At 34.6% G+C, this 25,993-nt stretch overlaps 2 protein-coding genes and 1 pseudogene across 2 annotated transcripts; 1 reads left to right on the top strand and 2 right to left on the bottom strand.

Moving 5' to 3' along the window:
• The first annotated feature begins 1,195 nt into the window (after positions 1–1,195).
• Positions 1,196–2,999, top strand: LOC107620372 (inactive protein kinase SELMODRAFT_444075-like). The gene is made up of 6 exons (XM_021113649.2): positions 1,196–1,283; positions 1,528–1,688; positions 1,936–2,012; positions 2,105–2,252; positions 2,458–2,607; positions 2,814–2,999. The coding sequence occupies exons 1-6, from the start codon at positions 1,196–1,198 to the stop codon at positions 2,997–2,999; spliced, it is 810 nt and encodes a 269-aa protein (XP_020969308.2).
• Positions 3,000–5,564: 2,565 nt separating this feature from the next.
• Positions 5,565–9,558, bottom strand: LOC148579466 (cell wall integrity protein scw1-like). Its single transcript, XM_088490316.1, has 5 exons — positions 9,544–9,558; positions 6,776–6,892; positions 5,967–6,068; positions 5,747–5,815; positions 5,565–5,651 (listed from the first exon to the last, which is right to left on the bottom strand). Exons 1-5 carry the CDS (start codon positions 9,556–9,558, stop codon positions 5,565–5,567), a joined length of 390 nt encoding a protein of 129 aa, XP_088346442.1.
• Positions 9,559–18,385: 8,827 nt separating this feature from the next.
• LOC107620374 (protein PHOX1-like) lies at positions 18,386–23,816 on the bottom strand (annotated as a pseudogene).
• Positions 23,817–25,993: the final 2,177 nt, after the last annotated feature.

The following is a 25,993-nucleotide window of genomic DNA, read 5'->3' as shown; positions in this document are numbered from 1 at the left end:
TTAGTTTGAGTTAATTTAACTCAATAAGAGTTAATATCTTAACTAAAGTATGGTAATTTTGTAATTAAATATTTTTACAAGAGGGATAAACATATAATTTCTATAAACATGAATAAGTAAAATTATATTATTATCATTGTGCAGAAGCTCAATTCACCCCGATCCCATTTCTCTTTGAAATTGAAAGAAGAAATCAACTCAACTCTCTACAATGGAAAGATGTTTCCAATTCCAATGAAGATAATTTTGCTGGAGAAAAAACGGAAAAAACTGTGAGCGTCTGGGAACTTGTAGAGCACCCAGACTACTCCTTTTGTTTTGGTGATATTGTGTTTGCGGCTCAAATGATAGTAGCTGTCTCACGGCTTGCTCAGACTCAAAATCAATCATCCCCATTCAGAGTTTAGAGCTTGAGCTTCAATGGCAACGAAGAAGCAGAACGATGATAACACCAGGAAGGCGGGCTTTACTCACTGTCGAAGAAGCCGTACGCTCGCCGTCGTTCTCACCCTCAAGCAGCCAACTCGCTTTCGCCCTTCCCTCAACTCCCCTTTTCTAGCAAAACAGTTATGGAACTGCCCTCCTGAGGTTTTTTTTAGATAACTTATTTTTCATGAATTTGATTTGCCTTAATTATGATACAGTTCTGAATTTATTTGTTATTGATTTGATATTGTTTGGAAATTTTGTTATTGATTTGATATTGTTCTGAAAATTTTCATGCTTTTTTGTTTCTTCAATCTGATATAGTTCTAAAATCTGAGATAGTGAGCGTGGTCAGAGAAATTCTTACCTATACCGAGAGCAAATCTCTCTCATGCTCTAAGCCAATCTGTTAACCATAACTCACAGAGCCGTCAGCCAATGCTAACATTGTATTAGTTAGATAGTTTCAAGGGTTGGCTTCATGTTAAACTGATTCATGAAATACTTACTTAATTTCTTGTGTAAGATAATGGCAAGTCAGTGACTGACTTGAAGATGGTTCAGCTATGCCGAGTTAAAACTTGCCACTGGTGGATTCTCTGAGGCCAACTTCCTGGCTGAGGGGGGATTTGGATCCGTTCACAGAGGGGTTCTACCGGATGGACAAGTCGTTGCTGTCAAGCAACATAAATTGGCTAGTTCTCAGGGTGACCTTGAGTTTTGCTCAGAGGTAGAAGTCCTGAGTTGTGCTCAGCACCGAAATATTGTTATGCTGATTGGATTCTGTATAGAGGATAAGAGAAGGCTACTAGTTTACGAGTACATATGCAATGGATCATTAGATTCACATTTATTTGGTGATTTCTCTTGCTCTCTTGCATCCGAACTTCTGTTCTTATAGAATTTTTTTCAATTGCACTAGACTATAATATCAGACTTATGTTTGCTACTTTGATTTTTATTAATCTGATGCCAACTAAAAGCAGGTGGTGAAGTAGGATTAATGTGACGATGTTTTTCATTTTGAATACAGTGATTGAAACAAGACATATATTTTCCTGATATGATTGTAAATTAGTCTAATATTTCAAACTATTTTAAGGAGACAGCGAGAACCATTAGAATGGGCTGCACGGCAAAAAATTGCCATTGGAGCTGCTTGTGGGTTACGATATCTTCATGAAGAGTGTAAAGTGGGATGCATTATCCACCGTGACATGCGGCCTAACAACATTCTCATAACTCATGATTTTGAACCACTGGTATGGTAGTGCTTGCCTATTGTACAATGCATTCTTGTAGGTTTGTAGTTTACACTATAAAAGGCACCTTTACCTCACTTTTGAATATTCACCCATCTACATTTTTAAATTTACTTACCATTGGATGTAAAAGACAGAATTTTCTGAGTCTTGTATAGATTACATTCTAAACTCTGGTGTATGCTGAATTTGAGTTGGATTACATACATGCCTAATTTTTCTAACAGCATTATATTGTGATTTCAAGGTTGGTGATTTTGGATTGGCGAGGTGGCAACCTGATGGAGACACGGGTGTGGAAACCCGAGTAATTGGAACATTCGGGTATGTATTTGTGTTTGTCCTGAATGGTTTTCATAATCAAAACTTGTCTGAGAAATATGAACTCACAATTAAGATATGTCGTTATTGTGTAGGTATTTGGCTCCTGAATATGCTCAAAGCGGCCAAATAACTGAGAAAGCTAATGTTTATTCATTTGGGGTGGTATTGGTGGAGATTGTTACAGGGAGAAAAGCTGTGGATCTCACGCGGCCTAAGGGACAGCAGTGTCTTACTGAGTGGGTAAGTTATATTTGCAATTTTTACTCGAACCATTCTGTGAAAAATTTCACCCTTTATTTTATCCCCAACCAAACATTGCCTAAGAGTTAAGTATGGCTATGTCTATAATTAACAATCAGAAATCCTATATTAATCCCCTTTTATGTTTCTGGTTGTTCATGCCAAGTCTTGTCGAAATTTGAGTAAATGTCTTGATATTTAACAGGCACGACCTCTGTTAGAAGAATATGCCATTGAGGAACTGATTGATCCAAGGCTGGGGAACCAATACTTAGAAAATGAGGTATATTGCATGTTGCATGCTGCATCATTATGCATACGGCGAGATCCTCATTCTAGACCACGCATGTCACAGGTAAACAAGTTCTTAAACTTATTTTTTGTTGGAAAAAATTTCTTTGAAGAATTCTTAATCACATATTTATTATAATTTGATCAAACTCTGTTTTAAGTTAAAATCAATAGGAAAAGCTAATGATGTATGTTTAGATCATGTTTTTTGAATTTGACCATGTTCCCTGCCTAACTGTTTTTAAAATTATTTCTGCTTGTTTATTCAAGGTTCTTCGTATAATGGACGGCGACATGGTCATGGACACAAGTTACATTTCAACTCCAAGTTATGATGTGGGAAACCGGAGTGGCCGACTCTGGTCGGAGCCGCTGCAGAGGCAGCACCATTACAGGGGTCCTCTGTTAGAGGAGTCACTTGAATCATTCAGTGGGAAGCTATCTCTTGACAAATAGAGGCCTGCATATTGGGATAGGGACAACAAAGCAAGAAGGACTTCATGTGAAGATGACATTTAGAAAGGGGTTGATACTTGATCAAAATTGAGAATTGCTTTTTTCTTGTTATGCTAAATATGTTTATTTTCTCTCCTATTTTGTAATTTTGTATCTTTCTAGCTATCTTTCTGCAGTGATCTAATTTTGCATGTGAAAGTAGGCTAGGTAAAAAAATATAGAAGTTTTTGAAATTCTTCAGGAAAAATCATGTACACACTATTGTGCCTAAAAGGGCCTCTTTGACTTGAGAGAGTGATAAACCACCATTTTATAGTTTATATTGTGTTTAATTATGTGGTTTTGTCATGATCCTTGCCCACTTATTCATCAATTTAGCATGCAATTAGATTTCCTTCCTAAATTCAGTACATGTTTGAAAATTGCTTCCTAGAGACTTTAATTATTTATTTTCAATTCTCCTTTACTCCATTCGATGCCGTGATCTGTGTGTCAAGTGTTTCACGCTTTATAGGGCATGAATGAGATGGAGATTGGAGACGAAGCTAGCAAAAATGGAAGGAACACAAGAATTTGAGGAGATAACCAGCAAGAAGTGACGCGGTCGCATGGCTCACGCGACCGCGCGAAGGAGCACAAATCGCAGTGACGCGGCCGCATAGCTTGCGCGGCCGCGCGGATTGAAAAGCGCAAGCGACGCGGTAGCGTGGACGATGCGAATGCGTGGAGAGGAAAAAGCGCAAGCGACGCGTCCGCATGGACGACGCGATCGCGTGACATGTGCGATCTGCATAATCTGCAGAATCCGCTGGGGGCGATTTTGGACCTTATTTCGGCCCAGTTTTCAGCCCGGGACAGCAGACTAGAGTCAGAGAATATGCAGAAACAACAGAGACATTCATTTAGTAGTTTTAGATCTAGTTTTTCACTCTCTTAGGTTTTTCTCTCTAGGTTTTAGAATTTTAATTTTCAATTGGTCTTAGCATTGGAACAGTGAGAAGAGTTATTTCCTCATCAAGACTTCATCATTCTAGTTTGTTCTCTTAACTTGGTTCTATTCTTCCATGTTCTTTGTTATGTTCAATTTTGTCATTCAGATACTTTTATGATTATTTAATGCAAGGATTATTTCTTTTTAATTCAATTTCAATTCCAATAATCATGTCTTCTTTTAATTCCCTTTCATGCGCTATGGATTCTTTATTTACAATGCGTGAGTAGTTTCCTTACTTGATGGGGAGTTGATTAAAAGGAACTCTTGAGTTGGAAGGATTGAAAGAAAATTTGTAATTGGGTTAAATGTTGGATTGCTATCCTATCACCGACGCCAATCCCTTTGAACTAAGTGGGTTGCAACTTGTGAACAGATCTGGCATTCCCACTTGTTTGACTTTTCCTTACCTAGTTAAGGATAACCAAACAGAACAACCATTAATTACAAATTAATCTTACAATCACACCATCAATGATAGAGATTCTAACCAATCAATTCCCAGTCAAGGCTTTTATTTATATTATTTAAAAAAATCCTCAATTTAAATTCCAATTTACTTAGCTCAACTTCTTGGAACATCTGATTAATAAAACAGCACACTTTTCTGCAACTCGTTGGGAGACGACCTGGGACTTAAAACTCCCAGTAATTTTAATTTAAACTCTCTGTGACACATTTCTAAATTGATAGGCAGATTTTCGGTGAGTTAAGAACTATACTTGCAACGTAACCATTTTAATAAATTTTTAATTCACCAGCTTCTGCTTTCCATCAAAGAGTTTGTGGGGTCTTGAAATGAAATGAAATGGAGTAGCTTCTTCTAAGTTCAAAGATTGTTGGTTTAATTATCCCTTTTCACTTTCCATGTGCGTGTCCATGCACATGCATGCGTTGAGAAGCAAACAAACATGGTTTGATGGTTGTCATCTGAAGTTCTGAACCAACTTGGACAGCGACACAGACAAATCAGAGTTAGCCTTTTACATCTATGAAGGGTACTAAAATCATAGGGTAATTAATAATGACACTTCACCTTTTTGAGTTTGAATGATATCAGAAACATTTTATTTATGAAAATGTACACTAAACTCTAATATATGCAAGTCTCATGACTCATGACACAATATCTTCATATTTTTTAAAATATAGCACTAATCTCAATATCTCATAATTAAAGAAGAGGTAAGTATAGACATGACAAAAAAAAAGCAAAAAATGTTGAATATATAGTAGCAGTTAATGAGACTGATAGAGTTTATCCATTTTAAAAATCTTAAAATTTTGAAGCAATTGATAAAACCAAAAAATCTTGGTTGGCTGATGTTGACAATGTCCTATGCTTTTTTGAATTCTTGACTTCTAGGAATCATGTGAAGCAAAATTCATTGGTTGGCTGATGATGACAATCCTGAGAGGGTTCAGACAACATAAATTCATTGGTTGGCTTGCTTCCCTTTCTTCTAATGCTTCCTCATTTTAGACCTTGCGTATCTACAAGAAAATATTTAGGGACATAAGACATCAATCCTAGCTAGAGTATCTAAAATTAATAGAAACCATTAGGTTAGAAGTTACTCTATGTGCATGCCACCCCGATCTGACGACGACAGCATGCTGCCCTGAAGCTGCTCCATGACCTTAGTAGCTTGTTCAACTTCCTGTAAAAGAATAAAGGTTAGTAAATTGATAAGGGGTAAGCAAGCAAAATTTACTATACTGACCAACAGGGGATTGAACAAGAACTATGACTCACATCAAAATCAGCAAATGTAACCGGCATTCCTCCTCTAGAACGGATTTTGACCATGTGAATCCAGCATACCTGGAAAATGGATTTAAGACATTAAAGCTCGATAGTAAAAACTCAAAATCAAGTGAAAGATGAACATTGCAAGATCAAGATATAACAAGAACCAGTAGGTCCAGCACTGCTCCAATATGAACAACTTTACTATAGACACAACAACTCACACTAAGAAAGTTTGTCTCAGTTCATCTTCAGTGCAGTTTGGACCAAGATTTGCAATGAAGAGAGTAGAGCATGGTCCTCCATCAGGACCTCTTTCATGCTGCTCCTACAGAAAAAAAATTGCAATAAAAAGATGAAAAATTGCAACCTCACTATTGAACGCGAAATGTGTTGATGCTTAATTGATAGCGGTTTTTGTTCTCAACAATAAACCTCGAAACTGGAACGGACCGGTCGATCGGATCGGTTTAACCGCAAACTAATAACACTAACAGACTGAGCAGGCATATAAAACTGGTAATTAAGAAACCGGCAAAAAATCGTTGAACCGCACAAAAGCCGACCGGTCGGATCGAACCGGAACCAGGCCGGTTTACACAAAAAAAGGGAAGCTCATTCGTTTCTTTCTCCCTTTCTCCGTTTCTTTCTTTCAGTCAAAGAAATCACCCAAACCCAACCACAAAACCCTAGCACTGTAAGCCTACACCACCGCCACAAGGAGTGTCATACTGCCGCCGTCCGTCGCACTCACAGTTCACCATCCGTCATCTAGCGTCCCTCGTGCTCTAAATCTTCAACCCCTGTTTGCTGTCACCGATCGCGGTTCCTTCCTCGACCTCGGCATCCGTCGTCTTTGTCTGCTCAGCCTCGCTTCCGTCGCCGTTTGTTTGCCGTTCACGTTCGTGTTTTCGATCGCATTCTTCGCCGTACGTGTTCACTCGGCGTTCACCGTTTGCATTCAATCGCCGTTCACCGTTCGAGTTCGCGTGCGTCTGGAAGCCACGTTGCTCTGCTTCAAACTCTACAACCAACCCGCGCGCTCCACACAGCCTTCAAACTGCTCTCTTTTGTCCCCGCCGTGAGTTCCCTAAACCCGCCACCAGACAATACACTCGCACAACACCAATACTCTTCTTCAAACTCCGCAACCTATGATTTATATTACAATAAGTACTTATTTTATTTGGTATTGGTTTGGATGTTTTGGTAGATTAATTAAAGTTACAAAAGTTATGTTCTCTTCTCTATCACGATGAAATCAAGCTTTGAATTCTCTTATTTCGTTTTAATTTTACCGCACTCAACATGTTTGATGAATTGCTTTAACCATATTTCTAGTTGGTTTTATACTTTCTAGCTTTTAGAAACTTATTAAGTTGATTGCATGTGAAATTAGAATAATTGGATCATAGTAATTAGGAAATTTTAGCTGTACAAATAGCATCTTTGCAGAAAACATGTTAGCATGATGATTGCACTTGCATTAGTGTTCTTCTGGTAAATGTTTAAACTGTTATTGTGAACTTCTTAATTTGCTAATTGTTCTTGTGTTCTTGTGTTACCTTTTTTTTTGTTGTGATTTTCTGTTATTGAATTTCTTAAGTTGATTTGCTAAATTGTTGGGTTGATGTTATCCTAATTTGTCAAATTGTTCGGTTGCTGCGACTTCATTTGTTGGATTTTCTATTTAGGTCTTGTTTTTATTTATTTGCTAACTTGTTGCTGTATATTTATTGTTTATTTGCTGGATATTGGTGATCATTGTATTTGAGATTGTTTACTATGAAAGTTAGATGTGGTGTTGAAGTCCATGATTAGTGCATCCCTTTGATTTAAATTCTAATTTTGTTAGGACTTAATGGGTTGCATTGGTTAAACACTAATAAATATTTTATGTTTGCGTTTTGATTTTTTAATGAAATATGATATGACTATGATAAGGGTTTTATGGGCAATTAGGAGGTACATTGTTAGTGAGTGAGAACTATGGTAATATGTATGCGAAATGATAATTGAGCTCATCAAGTATTCATTCATTGTTAAATTCAATGACATGAAACCCAGTACATAATCTGAGTTCCTTGAAGACCTCTGTAAACAGGTTTTTTCATCTGATTTTATGTGCATATCATCCATGCACTAGTTTTGGTTGTTTATTCTGATTAAAAAGGCATTAAACAGATGGTTGTGCATGGTTAATTTGCATATATTTCTCCCTGTGTTCCCGCATGTTGCTGAATTGGTAATCAATAAATTCGCCTTTTTGCTGTAAATCGGTACTTTACTAGGATTTGTTAAATTTATTGCTGTAACATGTACTTGTTGCTGAATTTATAGCTTCTCAGTCACAGAATCAGAACAGAATGCTCAATCAGTGCTTGAATACTTGGCTTTGCTCACTGATTGTATTTGATGATAAATTTTAAGTTGATAACTTTTAAAATTTACATTTGCACTGCCCATGTTACTGATTCACTGTTCTTTCAGTTCTTTTTGTTGTTGTTAATCATCATGATGAAGTTTGTTAAAATTTGAACTGCCTATATTACTGAGTGTTCCTTCAGTGCTTTTGCTTGTTGTTACTCATTGTGGTGAACTTTGTTAAAATTTGCACTACCTATATTACTGATTCACGGCTTCATGCCTCTCATAATTATCAATGGCATGAACTCCGAACCAAAGCCCCAACTCTTTGTAAAAAATTGTAATGAAAGCTTATTGGGACTTTTTCTTCTACTTAAGGTATGAATCAGAATGATGAGGCCAAGTTGTGAATACACTAGTGTCAACGGACCATAATATGTATTGAATTTGTGACATCAGAAGGGTGTAATAATAACAATAATGGAGTCATGTTACTTGAATATTGAGGTTTAACATTTAAACTCTCAGCTTCTCAGCCCTGTTTGATTCTTCATCTCAGTCAATTGAATCGAATCAACCATGCTTTCTTTTTATTTTTCTCTTAGTTGATTCTTAATTTTTCTAATGTATGTAGCTTTCTGAACCAGGTGGATCAGATTATGTAGTTTTCTTTATTTGGGATATTTTCGGAGATGCATTAGAAGAGCTATTTTATTATTATGTTTGGTATAATAATATTCACATGTTCTGTATGCTTGTGATTGTTTCGGTGTTGATGGTGGCCCTCTTATCCAACTGCTCTTGTTCTGTAATATGCTTAATTTTATAAGTATTAAGGTTAGACAGATATTTTGTGTTGTATTTTGCTATAACTGAACCCTAAAGAGTTGGTAGAGGATTTGAAGAAACTTGTATTTGTATAGTATTCATTTATGTGTGTATTCTAGCCTGAGTTTTGCACTGTTGATGCTTGTGGTTACTAATTCTGAAATTTTAAAGTTGTGCTTGATTTTTGGTTCTGAATATCTTATCTTCTGTGACTAGTGACTAGGAAATAGGAATAATTTGTTTTGGTTAATTACTTAATCTTGCTCATAATTTTTGTTAGCTGTATTTTGAATTTTGTTTGCTGTGACTTAGAATCATTTTGTTTGAAATAAAAAACCCCAAGCCTTAGAGGGTAGAGAAGGAAGAAGAGGAATTGGTTGAGAGTTACATTGAATCAATCAAAATGAGATGATTCTGTTATGACATGAGGTGAAAGCCAAGTGAATTACAATGAGAAAGGAAATTACTATTATAAACTAACTAACAAAAGTTGTTAGCATGTACTCCTTCTTACTAACCTCTAGCTATAACTAAGCTAATTATAACTAATTTGTGCTGACCCATTACTAACTATAATTAAGAAAGTCCTTACTAAGATATATACATACCGTAACTCCTATCATTATCTCTAATTTTCTTATTTTTTAAGCTGTTTCTTTTTTCTTTGATCTTCATCATCTCTAAATTATGCTTTCTAGAAAACTGCTGTTGCTGTGCTGATTTGACCTTGATCACTAATGCTAAGTTTGTCTCTGAAGTGTAGAAAGTTTTATGAGTGTATAACCTTTGTGAAAATATCATCCACTTGCACAGTTTTTGAGATTTGGTATATTCCGATTTCTTTGTTATTTACATGATTTCTAAAAAAATACAAGTATGTCTTAAAATATTTAGACTTATAATGTAAAATAGGATTGACAGCTAATAATACTGCACTGAAGTTATCACAGTATATCATTGGAACTTCTATTAAAGAGATATTTAACTCATCATAGTTTTTAATCAGATCAATTTTTCTACTATATCTACTATACTCCTATAGTATCCTTTTATACTTGTCCTAGTCACAGTCGTTAACTTGTTGATGCCTAAGACACCAATTTTGAATCAAGAAATACACATTATTCAATAATAGACTTTTTATCATTAAGATCCTTAACCTAAGTTGTTCATGATTTTTAGTTCTGCATGTCTTATTTTCTGTGACTAGGGAATAGGAATCATGTATTGTGGTTAACTACTTAACTTTGTTCATGATCTTCGTTAGATGGAATTTGAATTCTGTTTGCTGTGACTTGGAATCATTTTGTAGTATTTATATTGGTTTATTCTAGCCTGAGTTTTGTGCTGTTCATTGTTTGCTTGATGTCCTTTAATTTTGTTCTGAACTGAGTTAATTGGAATTGAAGTATGTAATTGGCATAAGAGTAGATTTAATTTTGATCAGACACACCTTCGATGTTGTTGTGTTATTTTTCCGAACTTTTCATGTTATAGTTGCTGATGTCGTGTTGTTGTTGGTGTTTTCTTTTGTTTTTTATTTTATCTTCTTGCAATTAATTAGTGACAGAAAGAGTAAGCGTTGTGTACCAAATATTAAAAGATGATTATGTGGGATTATGGAAAGCATTTGTCAGCGAGTTGCTGTATAGAAAAACAAAAAGTTGGTAAGCAACGGTTGCTTTGTTGAATTGGGTCCCTGCGCAAGTAGATGGAATTTGACTTCAAATCTGTGAAATTAATATAATCCACTTATAGTAATTATAATCTTTTCTTGTTGTTATAGTTATCTTTTACTTGAGCTCACAACTATAACATGTTTTGGGTAGACGTTTCTGTTTCTGAAACGGGAAAATCCTTGGTTTTTCAGCTGCTGCCTTTGCATTTTATACTGACTTTAACCTATTTTTTTTGCTTTTTTTTCTAATGTATGTGTTTTTTTCTGTGCAGGGGTTTACCTTCATGACCCCACTGCATTTCTTGCAACTGTTGATCCTACTCTTGTAACCTGGTTGGAGGGTAGTGTTAGATATCAAACCAGTGGCATTACACGAGGTCTTACAATACTGTACAACAAACAGAAAAAGTGCTGTTATGCTGGTTTGAAATTTATCTTCAACTATTTGCATTTTGATAAAAGAGATGTCTTGGAGCAATGGTTGAGTTATCTTTGTATGACCTTAAGGTCACGAGATTAAGTCGCGTAATTGGTCATGGATGCATTTATTATGTTAGACTGTATAAATTACATCCTCTAGGAATGGTGCTTTTGCACGTGGTTTTTTTTTTCTTTAATTTTTGCAATTTAATCCAGTATATATGAATTCGTTACTTGATATAGAGTAAACTTTTCCAGAATTGCAAAGGGTAAGATTCGGTAAGAGTTTGAAATGTATTAGACATAAGAATGCCACACTCTTCTTATTACTAGCTGATGTTATGTATACCTAATAATCATCTTGCATGTTAGAGGATGAGATCCTGAAAACTGTAACTATATGAACTCTTTTATGAATCTTGGGCACCGATATTATAGTACACATTTTCAACTAGACAGCATACTATATTCAGGCAGTGAGGATATTATATGGAGTACGGACTATGACATTATTTTGACTCTTTCATTCCTCTGATTTATTGTATTTAATGTAGTTTTACTTATGCTTTTACTGAGAAAAGAAATGATATTTAAAAATAAAAAAGGTGAGGGGAACCTGGGACATGGATGCGTCTTAAATTGATACTCCGTTGTCTCTTATTTGAATTGTGTAGAACATAGATTTATTGAGGACTCCATCAAATTGTTTATACTAGGAAAGAACAAAGTATGGAACTGAAGTCTGATTTATATAGGCTTGGATGAAATAAATGCACATCATTTTTGGATATTCTAAATAACAGTTTATTATTGGTTAGTGATGTATTATGGGATAAATGTAGTTACTTGTACTAACTGAACTAAATGCTATACATGTTGAATCTGGATATGATTTAATGCTAATTATTATGGATGTTTAGTTTTAGTTTGAGTTAATATCTTAACTAAAATAGGACAATTTTGTAATTAAATATTTTTATAAGAGGACTGGATATATAATTTCTGTAAGCATTAAAAAAGTTAAGTTATATTTTTTATCATTTTGCAGAAACTCAATGCACCTCAGCCCCATTCCTTTCTGAAATTGAAAGAAAAAGGCAAATCAAGCTCTACCCACTCATTTACCCAGCCCTGCTGCCCGCAGCACTGCAGCCACGCCAACCACTGCAGCCACCTCAATTTTGGTGAGAATGTCATTCTATTTCGTACAGACCATTACAAATGAAATTCTAAAGTGATGAAATCATTGATGCTCATTTTTAAAAAAAATTAATCTAAATATATGTTGTTATGCTTAGATCTTTAAGATACAAAGAAGATAGTCAACCAAATGAGGGACATAAAAGTAAATATAATTGGATGGATTGTATTAAAAACTTTTAGTTCCTTAAAAGGTGTTGCTGTATTTTATGTGAATTAGTGGTAATTTTTGTAGTCTACATATCTGTGAAATGTTAATTGTGTCGTGATGTGTTTGTTTTTTTATAAATTGGAGGTGTATCTTCGTTTTTGGGAGATGGATCCGTCGGATAGCGATTTTTTCGGATCAGACTCCGATGTTGGGTTCCCTAGAGGAGACGATCTAGACTTTTTAGACGACGATTCAGAGGCTGATGAAGATAGACCTCAAGATAAGAGAATATCAGAGCTGTCACAAGAAGATATCATGCAACTTCAGTTTACAGATGAGGAAGCTGTCTATCGATTCTATAAGACTTATGCAATGATGCACGGTTTCGCTGTGAGGTTGGATGAAGTCAGATGCGATAGCGATGGTTCCATAATTATGCGCCAAATTGTTTGCAATCGGGCGGGCTCAAGAAAGGAAGAGGTTGAAAAGGACGAAAGAATCAGGGACCACCGACCCCTAACTCGAAGTTGTTGCCCGGCTAGAATTCGTGCAAGACTAGATACAAAAATTCAGCAATGGAAGGTTGTTTTGTTCTACGAAGAGCACTCTCATGAATTAGTTGCTCCACTCGACATTAGCATGATGCCTGAGTATCGCACATTCAGTGTCTCGGATAAAGCTCAGGCAAAGAATTTGCACGACATAGGCATCAGGATCTGTCACATCTTGGGATACTTGGCTGCTCAAAAAGGTGGATATGCAAACTTGCCATTCAACCAAAAAGACATGTACAACCTCATTACTCAATATAGGAAGGAAAAGGTGAAGGGTGGTGATGCAAATGCTGCAATAAGCTATCTGAGAGGTAAAGTTGGGAACGATTCTTATTTCTTTGGCAAGTACACATTAAGTAATGAGAATCGATTGGAAAATTTGTTCTGGGCTGATGGGACTAGCCGCATTGATTATGAGTGCTTTGGGGATGTATTGACATTTGATTTGACTTACAATAGGAATGTCTACAATAAACCACTTGTTATATTTTCTGGTAGCAATCATCATGGGCAGACCGTCGTATTCGGTTGTGGTCTTCTTGTTAATGAGGATATTGGTTCATACAAGTGGCTCTTGGAAACTTTTTTGGAAGCAATGGGGAGTAAACACCCTACGGTAGTTGTCACTGACGGAGATCTTTCAATGAGAGAAGCAATTAAACAGGTCTTTCCTTCTGCAACACATCGACTATGTGCATGGCACTTACATAGGAATGCATGCGAGAAGGTTAAAAACAGTGGATTTCTAATGGACTTCAAGCAATTGATTTATGCCAATGTGAGTGTTGAAGAGTTTGAGGTCAGGTGGGAAGACATGGTGGCCAGGTATAACTTATCAAGCAACTCTTGGGTCATCCAAACCTATGAGATGAGGAATCTATGGGCTCTTGCATATTTAAGGGACCAATTTTTTGGGCGAATCAGGACAACATCCCAGTGTGAAGGGATTAACTCTCTAATAAAAGCATATATGAGAAAGAAAGATACCCTTCTTGAATTCATCAATAACATGGAGACCGTGGTTATCCATTACAGGAACAATGAAAGAGTCGCAGAGTTCAATAGTAAATATACCGCTCCAGTACTTGTGACTTCTTTGCCGACACTTGAAGATTTTGCTGCAAAGACTTTCACTCGTAACATGTTCCGGGAGGTCAGGAAGGAAATTGAGGGTGCTTGTGCAATGAATACAGAGTTGGTAATTCAGGATGGTGGAAAACTATACTTCAAGTGTAACATTTTTGGAGTGCCAGAGATTCATCATGTGGTTGAGTTTGACAGAATTCGGGAGATTCTTTGTTGCGAGTGTCTGTGGTTCGAAAATAGAGGAATTCCCTGCATGCATATATTCACCTGCCTAAAGCACCAACACGTTGAAGTCATTCCAGAAAGCTTAGTGTGCAAGCGTTGGACGAAGAATACCAAGAGTGACTTCATGAAGTCAAACGTCGATGATCCAAGTGATTCTGATAAGGTACTAAAGTGTCGTTTGGGTGTGTTGGGTGCTGAGTGTTCTAGGTTGATGGATTTGGCCTGTAAGAATTCAAGTGATTTTGTCGAAGCAATGAATAGTGTTGTCGACACAATTACAAAACTCCAAAAGTGAGGTGAAAATCCACGTAACGCTTAGACGATGACTGCGTTGGTGACCCATTGGTGGTGAAGAGTAAGGGAGCTCCCAAGAAAAACTCAAAATTCAAGCAACAGAGAAAGTGTTCAAACTACAGTGTGACAGGGCACTACAACAAAAGTTGTCCTAATGCTCCTGGTAGAATCCCAAAGGAGCCAGTAGACGATGATACAGAAACGAATATCAGCAGCATCCTCCCTAAGGTATCTCATACTATAACTATGTCTAGACATTTGTTGTATGCTGATCTGTCATATTGTGTTATGGATTTATAAACTATGTTACTTCCATGCATTTGTAATGGACTGTGGTGTTTGCTTTGTGATCAGCACAAAAGACATGACAGTATGAAAAATCAGCATAAGATGGAAAAAGATAGGAACATTAGTGGTGGAACAACACCAACCTCAGCAGCTAAGTCGGCTTTTATTGATCAAGTGAAAACATCAAGTCTTGGTCCCAATATCCTGGTTTGTGCGTCTACAAGTAACGAAGAGTCCGGGATGGGTTCCATACCAGCTGGGTCTTCTGTTGTGGCCCCTAAAACTGGAATGGCAGCTTGAAGATGATTCAGATTTTTCGATGATTGGTTATTTCGTTCCATTTACTAATTACCTTTTATTGATGATTGTATAGTTTGCATTCATTGATTGAATTGACATTTATTGAACTAGGAAGATTATGTCATTTTGCTCATTTACTATTAAATTTATAGAAATTGCTTTTCGACTTATTCTATCAATAAACAAATTTGAGCTTAATGCTAGTTCATTTGAAGTGTCCCCATGTACTGTAGTAAGTAATTACGTATACGGATGTTAACCACCAAATTATAACTACGAACGCTAACTCGTGTCTTCTATTTACTACCGTGTCTTTCCCCCTTGCCTTTGCTGCGTTTTTTATTTCTATAATTCTATTTCTCTTTAAAAAAGATATTCATGTTCAGAATGACTATGTTAGTTTTAAAAAAGAGTTGAATGCAGGCCAAGGTAGCTACTGAGGAGTTAATCATTGTTTCAGATAATTTGTGGGAGCGATGCAAGATTCTGTTTACCCCAACTGCAGTTAAGGGATACCCATTCTACCTATATTGACAACTCACATTTGTATTTATATTATCTTAACAGGTGGATACCTTCTTCTCAGCAATACAGGGCTTCTTGGTATTGTTTGCTTATGCCACTCTTGCCACATGTCAGTTCTTAAGTTTTGTGAGGTAGGTAAATACTTTCACCGCATATGCTACACTATTTTGTTGAAAATTAGCTTCGCCAATTGGCCTCCTTGAAGAGTTAACTTAGTTTCCTATCACGCAAATTTTATACTTAATTTGTTCATTTGATCCAATTTTGCAGCATGCAGGGTTATATGGCATCAACCCAGTGGATGCTGTTCAAATGGAGAATGGTGAGACCATTGCACAATGGACGAATTTATACCTATTAAAGTTTGGGGTAAGGTGATGTTACACAATTTAATGGTTGATGAGGCATTATGCAGAGTTTTTATATGGCCTGCTCTATCTTTTGCTTATTAATGTTGGATAAGTTTTCGGTTCTCAGTAAAACAGTCCTTTCTTTGCTGGTTTTGATTTTTCTGTTTTGAATACTTTGCACATATTAATGACTGAAAATGAGTAAATAATACTTGTACGTATTTATTTCCTGCTTTTTTCGTCGTTCCCCCGTCCTTCCTTTCTTGAATTTCATTTTACTATGATGCAAAAGAAATAATTGTATATCCCTTATTTACAACAGTCGCTTCAGTAGCCTTCTGATTTGATGCATCTTTTTTACTACTATTTCCTTTCACTTTGTATATCTCTCTTGGCTCTTTCATTTTGCTTTATTTTTTTTACAAAAGTGAATGCTGTATGTTTTGTTCCATAAAATTTAATTCACTAGCTTGAAGCATATATCTTTTTTAGTATTGATTCTGAACTTAAAATCATGTATAATAAACTTGGTGAGCATTAACATCTATCTTACTTTTGCCTTCCTCTGATGGTATGGTAAACTGTGGTCTTAGACATGCTTTTGAGAACCATTCTATATTGTTATGTTTGGCTAGAAGACAGTTGATCTGATCGACTGCTTGGTTTTTTTTGTGGCTTGCAAAACCTGACTACTGAATAAAGAAAAAGTGATTTTGTATGAGTTCTATTTTTTATACAAATGAAATAGCTAAAAGCTGACTTCTCCCCAGAGATACTCTTTATCAGCTTCTAAAGATGAAGAATCTGAGTTTTTTATTTTTTTGTTTTCTGTTTTTGGGGGATATTCTGACAATTCATATTAAAATTATTTGTCCCTGCACCGCAGTTTTTGAAAAGCATAAAAACCAGAGGCTTCGATTTATGGAATGACAAATTCAAATTTGAAGGGTTGTAACTCGGAACCTCCGATTTGAGGTTTTTCTTTTTTCTTTATTTATAAGGCTGGAAAATTGCCGGGTTAGTGTTGAGGTTTTAAAATATAAAATAATTAAGAAGCTCATATGGTCTGATTTGTTTCTAACCGTTTTACAAATTTCACACCCAACATAACACACAATGAGCCAATAACAACCTATAAGTATAACACCAACGTTTCCTCAATATGTAAATTTAAAAGTGGAAAAGGATAGTATATAAGTAGTAACAAAGGAATACAGGATGAAAATACATACTTTTTGCTATATGACAATCATATAATTTTACAAAATGGCAATTTGACAACCAAAATAATCAGCAAACCTCAGCTGATCAACACACTGAACAATCATTTTATTGGTTTTTTTTCCTTTTTCCAACTGAAAAATTCAGGTCACCTCACTACCTTGCCAATAAATGAAATCATATACTGCTATTACAACCGAAAAGAATGACAAACTTACACCATAATACCCTAATAAAAGATTTAAAAAATATACATATAACAATGCCTTCTAGAATGACATCCCAACTTCATTCAAAATTAACATGGAAATGAAAACATAATCCAATCTCAGCAACCATCAATGAGCTATTCAAAGCAGCATGGAGGGGGAGAAAATAAAAAAAATATGAAAAAAATCCTTGCAATCAAAGAGATACAATGTCATCATTGACATTATATAAATACAACTTAACTGAAAGGATTAGAAGAAAATAAAATATTGAATTATATGCACTAACATGCAATCCAACACCAGTAACAAAGTCTTATTCTACTAGGCGAGGTCAGTTACGTCATGGAATCTGACAATGACCAAAAATCAAATCGTCATGAAGAATTATGTCATTTCAGAAGCCAATCCTATTTTGCACATAACTATGCGATGCAATCCCTGGTTTCTGTTTTACTCTTTTTGTTTGTGATTGATATTCTCTTATAATTTTCAACTAGGTAAATGCCCGCGCAATGCGCGGATTGTTGTACCAAATATATAGCATTTAACTTTATATATATTTGTAAAGAATAAAGACACATATTTTAATTATTCATAATTTTAAAAAATCTAGTAAATAAAAATGTAATGCTGATTTCAATTCAACAAATTATTTTAAAAAATTCTTATGTAATGTATCTTTTAAAAACGAATTTTATATAATATTTTGCAGTGTCAATTTTAAAAAAATAACAAATTACAGTAACCAATTTATATTAAAACTAATCCAATTTTACGAAAAGTAATGGATAATTTTATGATTCAAATCAATAAATTTATTTGTAAAAACTACAAAAGTTATACCTTTTTCTTTATATAAAATTATTAGAATTAGTGCACAAAAAACATAAATATATTTTTGGCTTTCTGTTTTATTAATGCTTTATATATATTTAGTTAAAATATATCAATCATGTAAATTCTCAATTAAGTCGGGTCCTGTATTAAAGTTTGACGTATACGAGGCCATGAAATCCCTCAAAATGTTTTCATGTCGAAATGATGGAACATCAAATTGCCACCCATCATACATCTCATTCCATGCTTGCACCATCTCGTCAATTTTGAACCCTGTGATTATTAAAATTTAATAATGTGTTTTTAGTGCCCTGAAATAATTGAGACTCAAAATGGATGTGAGTCTTAAACACGATGGCTAATATTTTTTCCTTCACATACCTCCAAGTGCTGTTGTATTAGAACTGTGATTTTTTATCATGACGCCAATGTCGGACGAAGAATCTCCAGCTAGTTCTAACTTTTCAACTGCAACCTCCAAGCATTCCTCCCATGTGGGTAGGCCTAGCTTATATTCCACAACAGAGCGCTCATACAACAACGTTCCCCATAAAAGATATACCTGTAACCTCATCTTTGAAGCCTGCTCTTCGGCTTCCTCCGAAGAAACATACCGGAAAAGATTATGCAAATCCATTTTCTCTAACTGTTCTTTATAGTTGTCGAATTTGGATAATCCATTCAAACGCTGCTTCTCAATCCCTTCCCACATCAACATGCCTTTCTCCATGCTATCCTCTGCCTTGTTATAGTACTGCAAAACCTCTTCAGAAGCACCAATGTCCAGGTCCTTATTGGTTGCCACCGAATAACACCAATGAAGCTTTGCTTGCTCAAACTGCTGATACCCAAGTGCAAGAAGTCGTTCATAGAAGTCGGGTTTGATTCTCACGGCCTTTTCGTATCTCGTTTCTACTCTTGTGTACTCAGTTTGAGCCCAGTCATATGCAGACTTGATACTCTCCAAAGACTCTCTTGATCCATCCTCTGCAGAAGATACACGCTTCCTCGCCCTAGACATGTGAACATTCCCCCAATTAAACAATGCCGAAGCTGCCATTTCTTGAAATTTATCAGCTGCAATTTCAAACAGTTCTTGAGCATCATCATCCAATGCAGTATCCCCCATTGCTTCGGAATATAGCTTCATTCCAACCTCGTGAATATATAGATATGCATCAGAGTCAAATCCAACAGGGTTCTTGAACAGCCTTGCAAACTGGACAAGCCAGTCCTCCACAGTAATCACCCAGTTTGCTACCGGTTCGGCTCTTTGCCTAGCTACATTCTCTATATCCTTACCTAATTTGATAACATAAGTTGGCACCCCACGTTCCATGGTTTTATCATCATAAGATGGTTCCTGTGAAGGATCCACTTCACAGGAATATAAAGTCAAATTGATCCCAGCACATTACCGGAACTTTCAGCTAGCCTTAAATCAGCAACATTGGTTATTGTAACAAAATCACCTTCTCAATCCTTATACTTTACAAGAACACTCTTCAATTGTGGAAACCGATCCTTTATTGTATCCCTTATCATCGTCAAACTACAATTCACTGGCAACTGCGCCCATCGTATATCCTCTCCAAATATGAACTTCACTGTCCTTGTAACCGCAGTTTCTCGCCGCTTAACAGGTCTTGCTTCCAAATTGTGTTTCTCAGTTGGGTTCTTGACCACTTCCTTATCCTCATCCTTAACATGACTCTTCACATTCTCCTGCACATGATCCGTCTGCACCACCTCCTTGTGCACAACTTCCTTATCCTCTTCCATCTTCTCGTCACTTTTCTGGTGATGACCTTTCTTCTTCTTTAGATTCTCCTTCACCACTTTTCGCAACCGGGCAACTGGAGGCTCTGCGATTGTAGCCAAAGCAATCTCAATCTCATCTATACTAATGTCTGAGTTGAATTATTTCCCTTCCATTGTAACGCCAATATCTTTCTCACATTAACATTACTCTTGATTGAAAATTGACAATAAGGATCGACATATAGGGAACTACTTATTCCCTATAACTGAGCCTTATGTATTACGAAAATGATCACCTCTAAAACATTGAATACCACATTAGTATTTAATTGTTCCTTGACCACGGAATCATATGATATATTAACATGATATATGAGGCGGCATGATATTCAGGATGAATAAAACAAATTCATTATATGGCATTATACCTTATCAACACAAAAAAATAATGATATAACATACGATCATAGGAGTAGACAATCAAAAGACCTGCCTGCTGCAGAAGCATGACTCCACAACTCATAATAAGAAATCAGCCAAAATCTGATAATTCCATAGCAGACAACCTCTTGAACTGCCTGCCACAAGCATGATAATGTCAAATTGTGATACTAAATTGATGGACTACGACAAGTTTCAAAACTGAACACAAGAATTGGGATGAACAAGAAGATACTAATCAAAGTACAAGACCTAGTTGAAGAATCATTGTGAGATTCAACACCTTTACCTAGGGTTACACGATCGGACACAAATTCGGATTGGTCAAGAATAATTTTAAGGAACATCTCTTAAAAATGTTCAACCATCTTAATCTGCAAGAGGACGAGTCCAATCATACTCTTAAAATTCTTTTTTTTTTCTGCTTAACACAAAATAAAATCCAATTTACCTCATCATTGTCGAATTCTACAACTCCAAATGGAACAAATGTTGATATAACAGATCTACGATGAGCAACATGAAGATCAATTTCCAGTTTCTCAGCCTCTGCTGGAAGACATGGCATAATGAATAGACCAAACTTTTTGTAAACCCTATCCTCTGGAAAGGGGCAAAATTTTATGTAGTATGAGTTGAGATGAACAATTTTCTCTTATACTTTCCAAGACTTTCTAAAGGGAGAAGAAACTAACATCTAATGTAATTCTCCGCTTGACTTGTCATCTGAAAAAAAGGGGGAAAAAGTGAAATACGACAGCAATTCAAGGAAGAGAATAAGAAACCCACTAACCTAAAGATCAATCCGAGAATAGGGCCACTATGAATAGCGATGACCCTCGGGGGAGCAGACGTCGTTGCCAATTTACAGGAAAGGCTGAAGATAGGGTCACAAAATTGGGTGAGTGCTTTATTTTTCGCGGGTTTGGGGCTATCGGGGTTTTTGGTTTGGCGGGTATGTGTGTGAGAGTATTTTTTGATTCTCGTAGATTTAATTTTTGGGGGGTTTCTACCACCCAAACTATTCAGAACAACAACCGCTATCAGTTAAATTACAAAGGGAGCAGAGTTTTCGGGTGAACATGCGGAGTTCTCTAACACCTTTGCTATATAATTTCCATAAAATTGTAATTATTGTGTAGTGTAGTGTACCTACTCATTCAATTTTGAGGTTGCAACGTCTCTTCTATTTTAGTTTACAATTTTAGTAAAATAAATGGAAACAACACAATACTATCGATAAAAACGGCAGAATTAGAAACAAATAATTAGAAACGGTTATAGTATAAAGTCTTACTAAAATAAAATACCCAACCCTGTCAATGTAAATAATTCAAAAAATCTTAAACTTCAAAAAATAAATAAGACTCGGATCATTAACATAAAAAATGGCTGCATTTCAGTTAATTTTGGTGACCAATTTCTTTGCGGCTTCGATGGTGTTTTCTTTGACCTTATTGTAATTACTCAACACTAAGTCTAAGGCCAATCGCATGTGAGTAGATTCATCCACTGGCTGCATGTTGTGAAATTAATAAATTAGTGAACATTCTATTTAATAAGGATACAATATCAGGAATTATAATGTTATACTCACTGGTATGATAAATGAATTTCTGGTCTCAGCATATAATTGCCATCTAGCAACCCACATCCCAGAATCAAACCTGAGGCATACGAATTAAAGTATTTGTTTCATCTTTCCTAGAAACTTATTTGAATTTGCTTAAATTCATATAGTAACTTGGCTTACGAGTTATCTTGTTGTGGAAGATTCTGTGGATAATAGATCTGAAATTCACCGAGTTGATATACAACTTCATCCAACTCTGACTTACCCGCTAATCTCTCATCGGCCAAATGTTCATGGATCATCCAGTCAATGAAATTTGCCTACATTGACAGCAATTATAACTATAAGTAATTGTTGCTGAAAATTAAATGAGTTACTGGCAACAAATTCAATTGAGAAGCATGAATAACTCACTAGTTGTCGAATCTGTCGCTCCTTTATGGTTTTCCTTGGTCGTTGTTGCATCGGATCTATACATATCAACTTCCTCTTCTTCACGTCAACACATAATAAGTACCAGTGTTTAAAGAGGTCCTTAATTGGTACATAAATCTAAAAATCACAAAAACCCAATATTATAAAAACATATAACGGCAAATAAAAGTAGATGGGTAGGTTTCAAAGTTAAAACAAATACATTAGCTACCTTTGATAAGCTGCTAACATCAGATAAGTATGCTGAATGGTTCATTACCACCTCTGATGGTGGGTAGAAAAAGGAAAGTGCTTGTTCCTATCAAGTTTTACAGTTAATGAAAATTGTGATTCACTTTGGTTGTTTTATTAAAGCATATAGTAGACCTTGAATTCATATGACTTACGGAGACCCTAGGCGGAAGAAACCATATCTTTGGACCTCCGGAACGGTTTTTTTCATCATGAATCATTTTGCATGCAACCATTGTTAATATCTAGCAAGTTTAAAGGTAACAAATAAAGTTAGTCTCAGAGGATTGAAAAATAAAAAATTTAACGAAAAAAATTTGGAATGTTACATTAGCATCTATCTGTCGCATAGGCATAAGTGCATCGAATGATCTTCTACAACCATCCACACCTTCGTATACAAGTATTTTCTCGATGTTGTAAAAATAAATAAATAAATAAATAAATAATCTTACCACGTGAAATAAAATATTTAACAACTCTTATCTATATGTATATTAACAAGATACTTACTCGGGAGAGGCATTAGCATTATATAAGTATATAGCTACCATTGCTTCTTCTTCATTGACCAGCATATCTCTGGGGATTTCAAACGTCAACTGAAATAAAAATAATCATGAAATCATAGTCAAATTATTCATAATGAACATATTCTTAATAAAATAATTTTTACTTACTGGTATTGTCAATGAACGCAATCTTTCAACTTCACATTTGACGACATCCAACTCACACAGTTGTCCATCATGGTTAGTTATCTGCATATTAAATGTATACATTACAAATATTTATTTTGATCATTTTCAGTTTCATTAAACACAATTTCGTACTGTTCATATGTTACTATATTCACCTACTATTAAGCATGAAATTCGCATTTGGCAAACTTTAGTAATCCTTAAAATAGAGATTACTAATTCTTGTTACTTACCCTACTGCCATTTGCTTCTTCACCTCCAGCAGTAGACATTACGGTGTTTGCAGGAAGAGTTAATGTTTGGGCCAAATTCTGAAACTCTTGGCGTATCGTTATTTGTACCTCTTGTTTCACTCTCAAAATCTTTGAATCAATGTATTCAGTTAAACATTGATACATTGGTTCTGAGAGTAAATTTAAATGTTGATTGCTGACAAATAAATTGTCGAAGGAGGCTTCTATGTTCTTCTTGGAAAGACTTTGGCTACACAAGTGCGAAATTAAATTATAGTTAAAAAAAAATTTTTTAGACTGTCATACAGGTCTCTTCTTGTGAGAAAATAACAAAAAGAAAAAAATACCGTAACAAAAATTTATTTAATATTAATTTACTTTACATAGGATTAAATTGTAAAAAATAAAACTGATAGTCAAATACTAAACAAATAATTTTAAGACAATTGACTTTTATAAAGCCGGAAATATATAGTTGTTAATTTTAAATATTTATTCATGGTTGATTAATGATTTTATGCATAAAAATTATTAAAACGGTACAAATTTATTAAAAAAAGTGTAACCAGCAAATCCATCCTCTAAATCCCGGTTGATTGAAATGTTGCAGTTGATTAATATGAAAGTGTTTCTTCAATAATGACTAGTGAAATGAAACATCTTATGTTTTCAAAAGATTAAAGAGATAGTTTACAAGATTTTTTGCACAATGTATCACTCTTTTATTCGTCATTGATATATAAAAAAAAACTAATTAATTATTTAGATTAACATAATATTACGAATATTATTACAGTTAAAAACTTAAGTATTAATTAAGTAATTAATATTATACTTATATAAAGTGCTATTTTTTTTATCAAAACCAAATGTTATGATAAATTAATACACAGTATAGTCCATTATAAATTTTTGTTCATAAAATAAAGTTTTTTGATAAAGGAGCCATAATAATTGTAATAAAATAGATTATAGTTACAATATGATATGAATTAAAAATATTTTTAATGTACTCAAACATATAATTATTTATATAACATGGCTTAAAAGTGTAACATAGTTGCTGAGATTATCATAGTCTAATTTTAGATTGATCAGAAAAAAACTTGAAAGTGCTCTATAAACAATTTATTGTTACTGAAATTTAAGAATAAAGAATAATTAGTGAATTATTTTCTGGACGTCAAATAACTAATGTATAAAGTAAATTAAATTAGGAAGTCATAGCTGTTAGAAAAGATTGAGTATAAAATCAATTTTAAGAAAATTTGTTTACTTAATATAAGTGATCAATATACATAGGCTTTTTTATATAAACAAATATCACAACTATATTATTTCCAAAAAAAGCATGAAGATAAATGATTCCGAAAATTCACAAAAGCATAGGCGGCGCGTCTGCGAATTGAATTTACACTCTAGTTCAGATGTGGTAGCCATGAATTTGGATTGACATGAGCGGCATTTCTGGCACGGCGCCCACGCAATAAATGGGGAGACCAGTTTGTGGCTGGCTCCAGTAGAAATGACACCTCCGATGGGGCATCCCTGAATTGGAGTGTAATTAAAAGTTAGAGGTTTCTTTTCACTTGAGCCAACCCTAACATCTATTATCATAGACTTTCACTACATATTTCCACATTATTATTTTTAATACTAATTTAACAATGGGATGCTTTTTAATTGTAAATTATTCTAGTATTAAAAGTGTGATGATCTTATTTAGGAAGTAGAAATCGGATCGTCGGATTTGAGTTTAAAAAATTAAAAAAATTTGAAATATGCACTCCGAAATGTAGATCTGTGTACTCCAATTTAGTTAAATTTTTTAAACACATATCGGAAACTATGACTTGTGTATCCCATTTTTTTTATTTTTCAAACACAAATAAAAAAACAGTTTCAAAATCTAAATTCATGAAAACAAAATAAATATTTTCAATCAATCATGCATTGCAATTATTTGAGTCTTCCCATGTTATTTTGCAGGCCTAAGTAGTTAAACTTTAGATTAATTTTTGTAAATAAATAAATAAGTTAACAGTATGTTTAAAACAGGAAAATAAAATTATAAAATTATATTTAGTAGATAAGATATAAACACATATATGATATTTAGAAACATAAAATTGATATATTTTGTATTTTTTTATACGAAAGACATGAAATATTAATTAGGAGCTCAACTTAATTTTTATTTTTTATTATTCTTATCAATTGTTTATAATTAAATTTCTTGTCATTATATATATTTTGTAAAATTTTGTATGAAAAATAATGATAAATACACTTTTATATTCTAGTTTTTATGTGTAATTTATTATCAAATAAAATATAAAAAC

Source organism: Arachis ipaensis, chromosome B10 (genome assembly GCF_059453495.1).
Source record: "Arachis ipaensis isolate K30076 ecotype BB chromosome B10, ASM5945349v1, whole genome shotgun sequence".
NCBI classification, from domain to species: Eukaryota; Viridiplantae; Streptophyta; class Magnoliopsida; order Fabales; family Fabaceae; genus Arachis; species Arachis ipaensis.
Note: the sequence above shows the minus strand (reverse complement) of the source record. Positions and strands in the feature narration are given on the sequence as shown.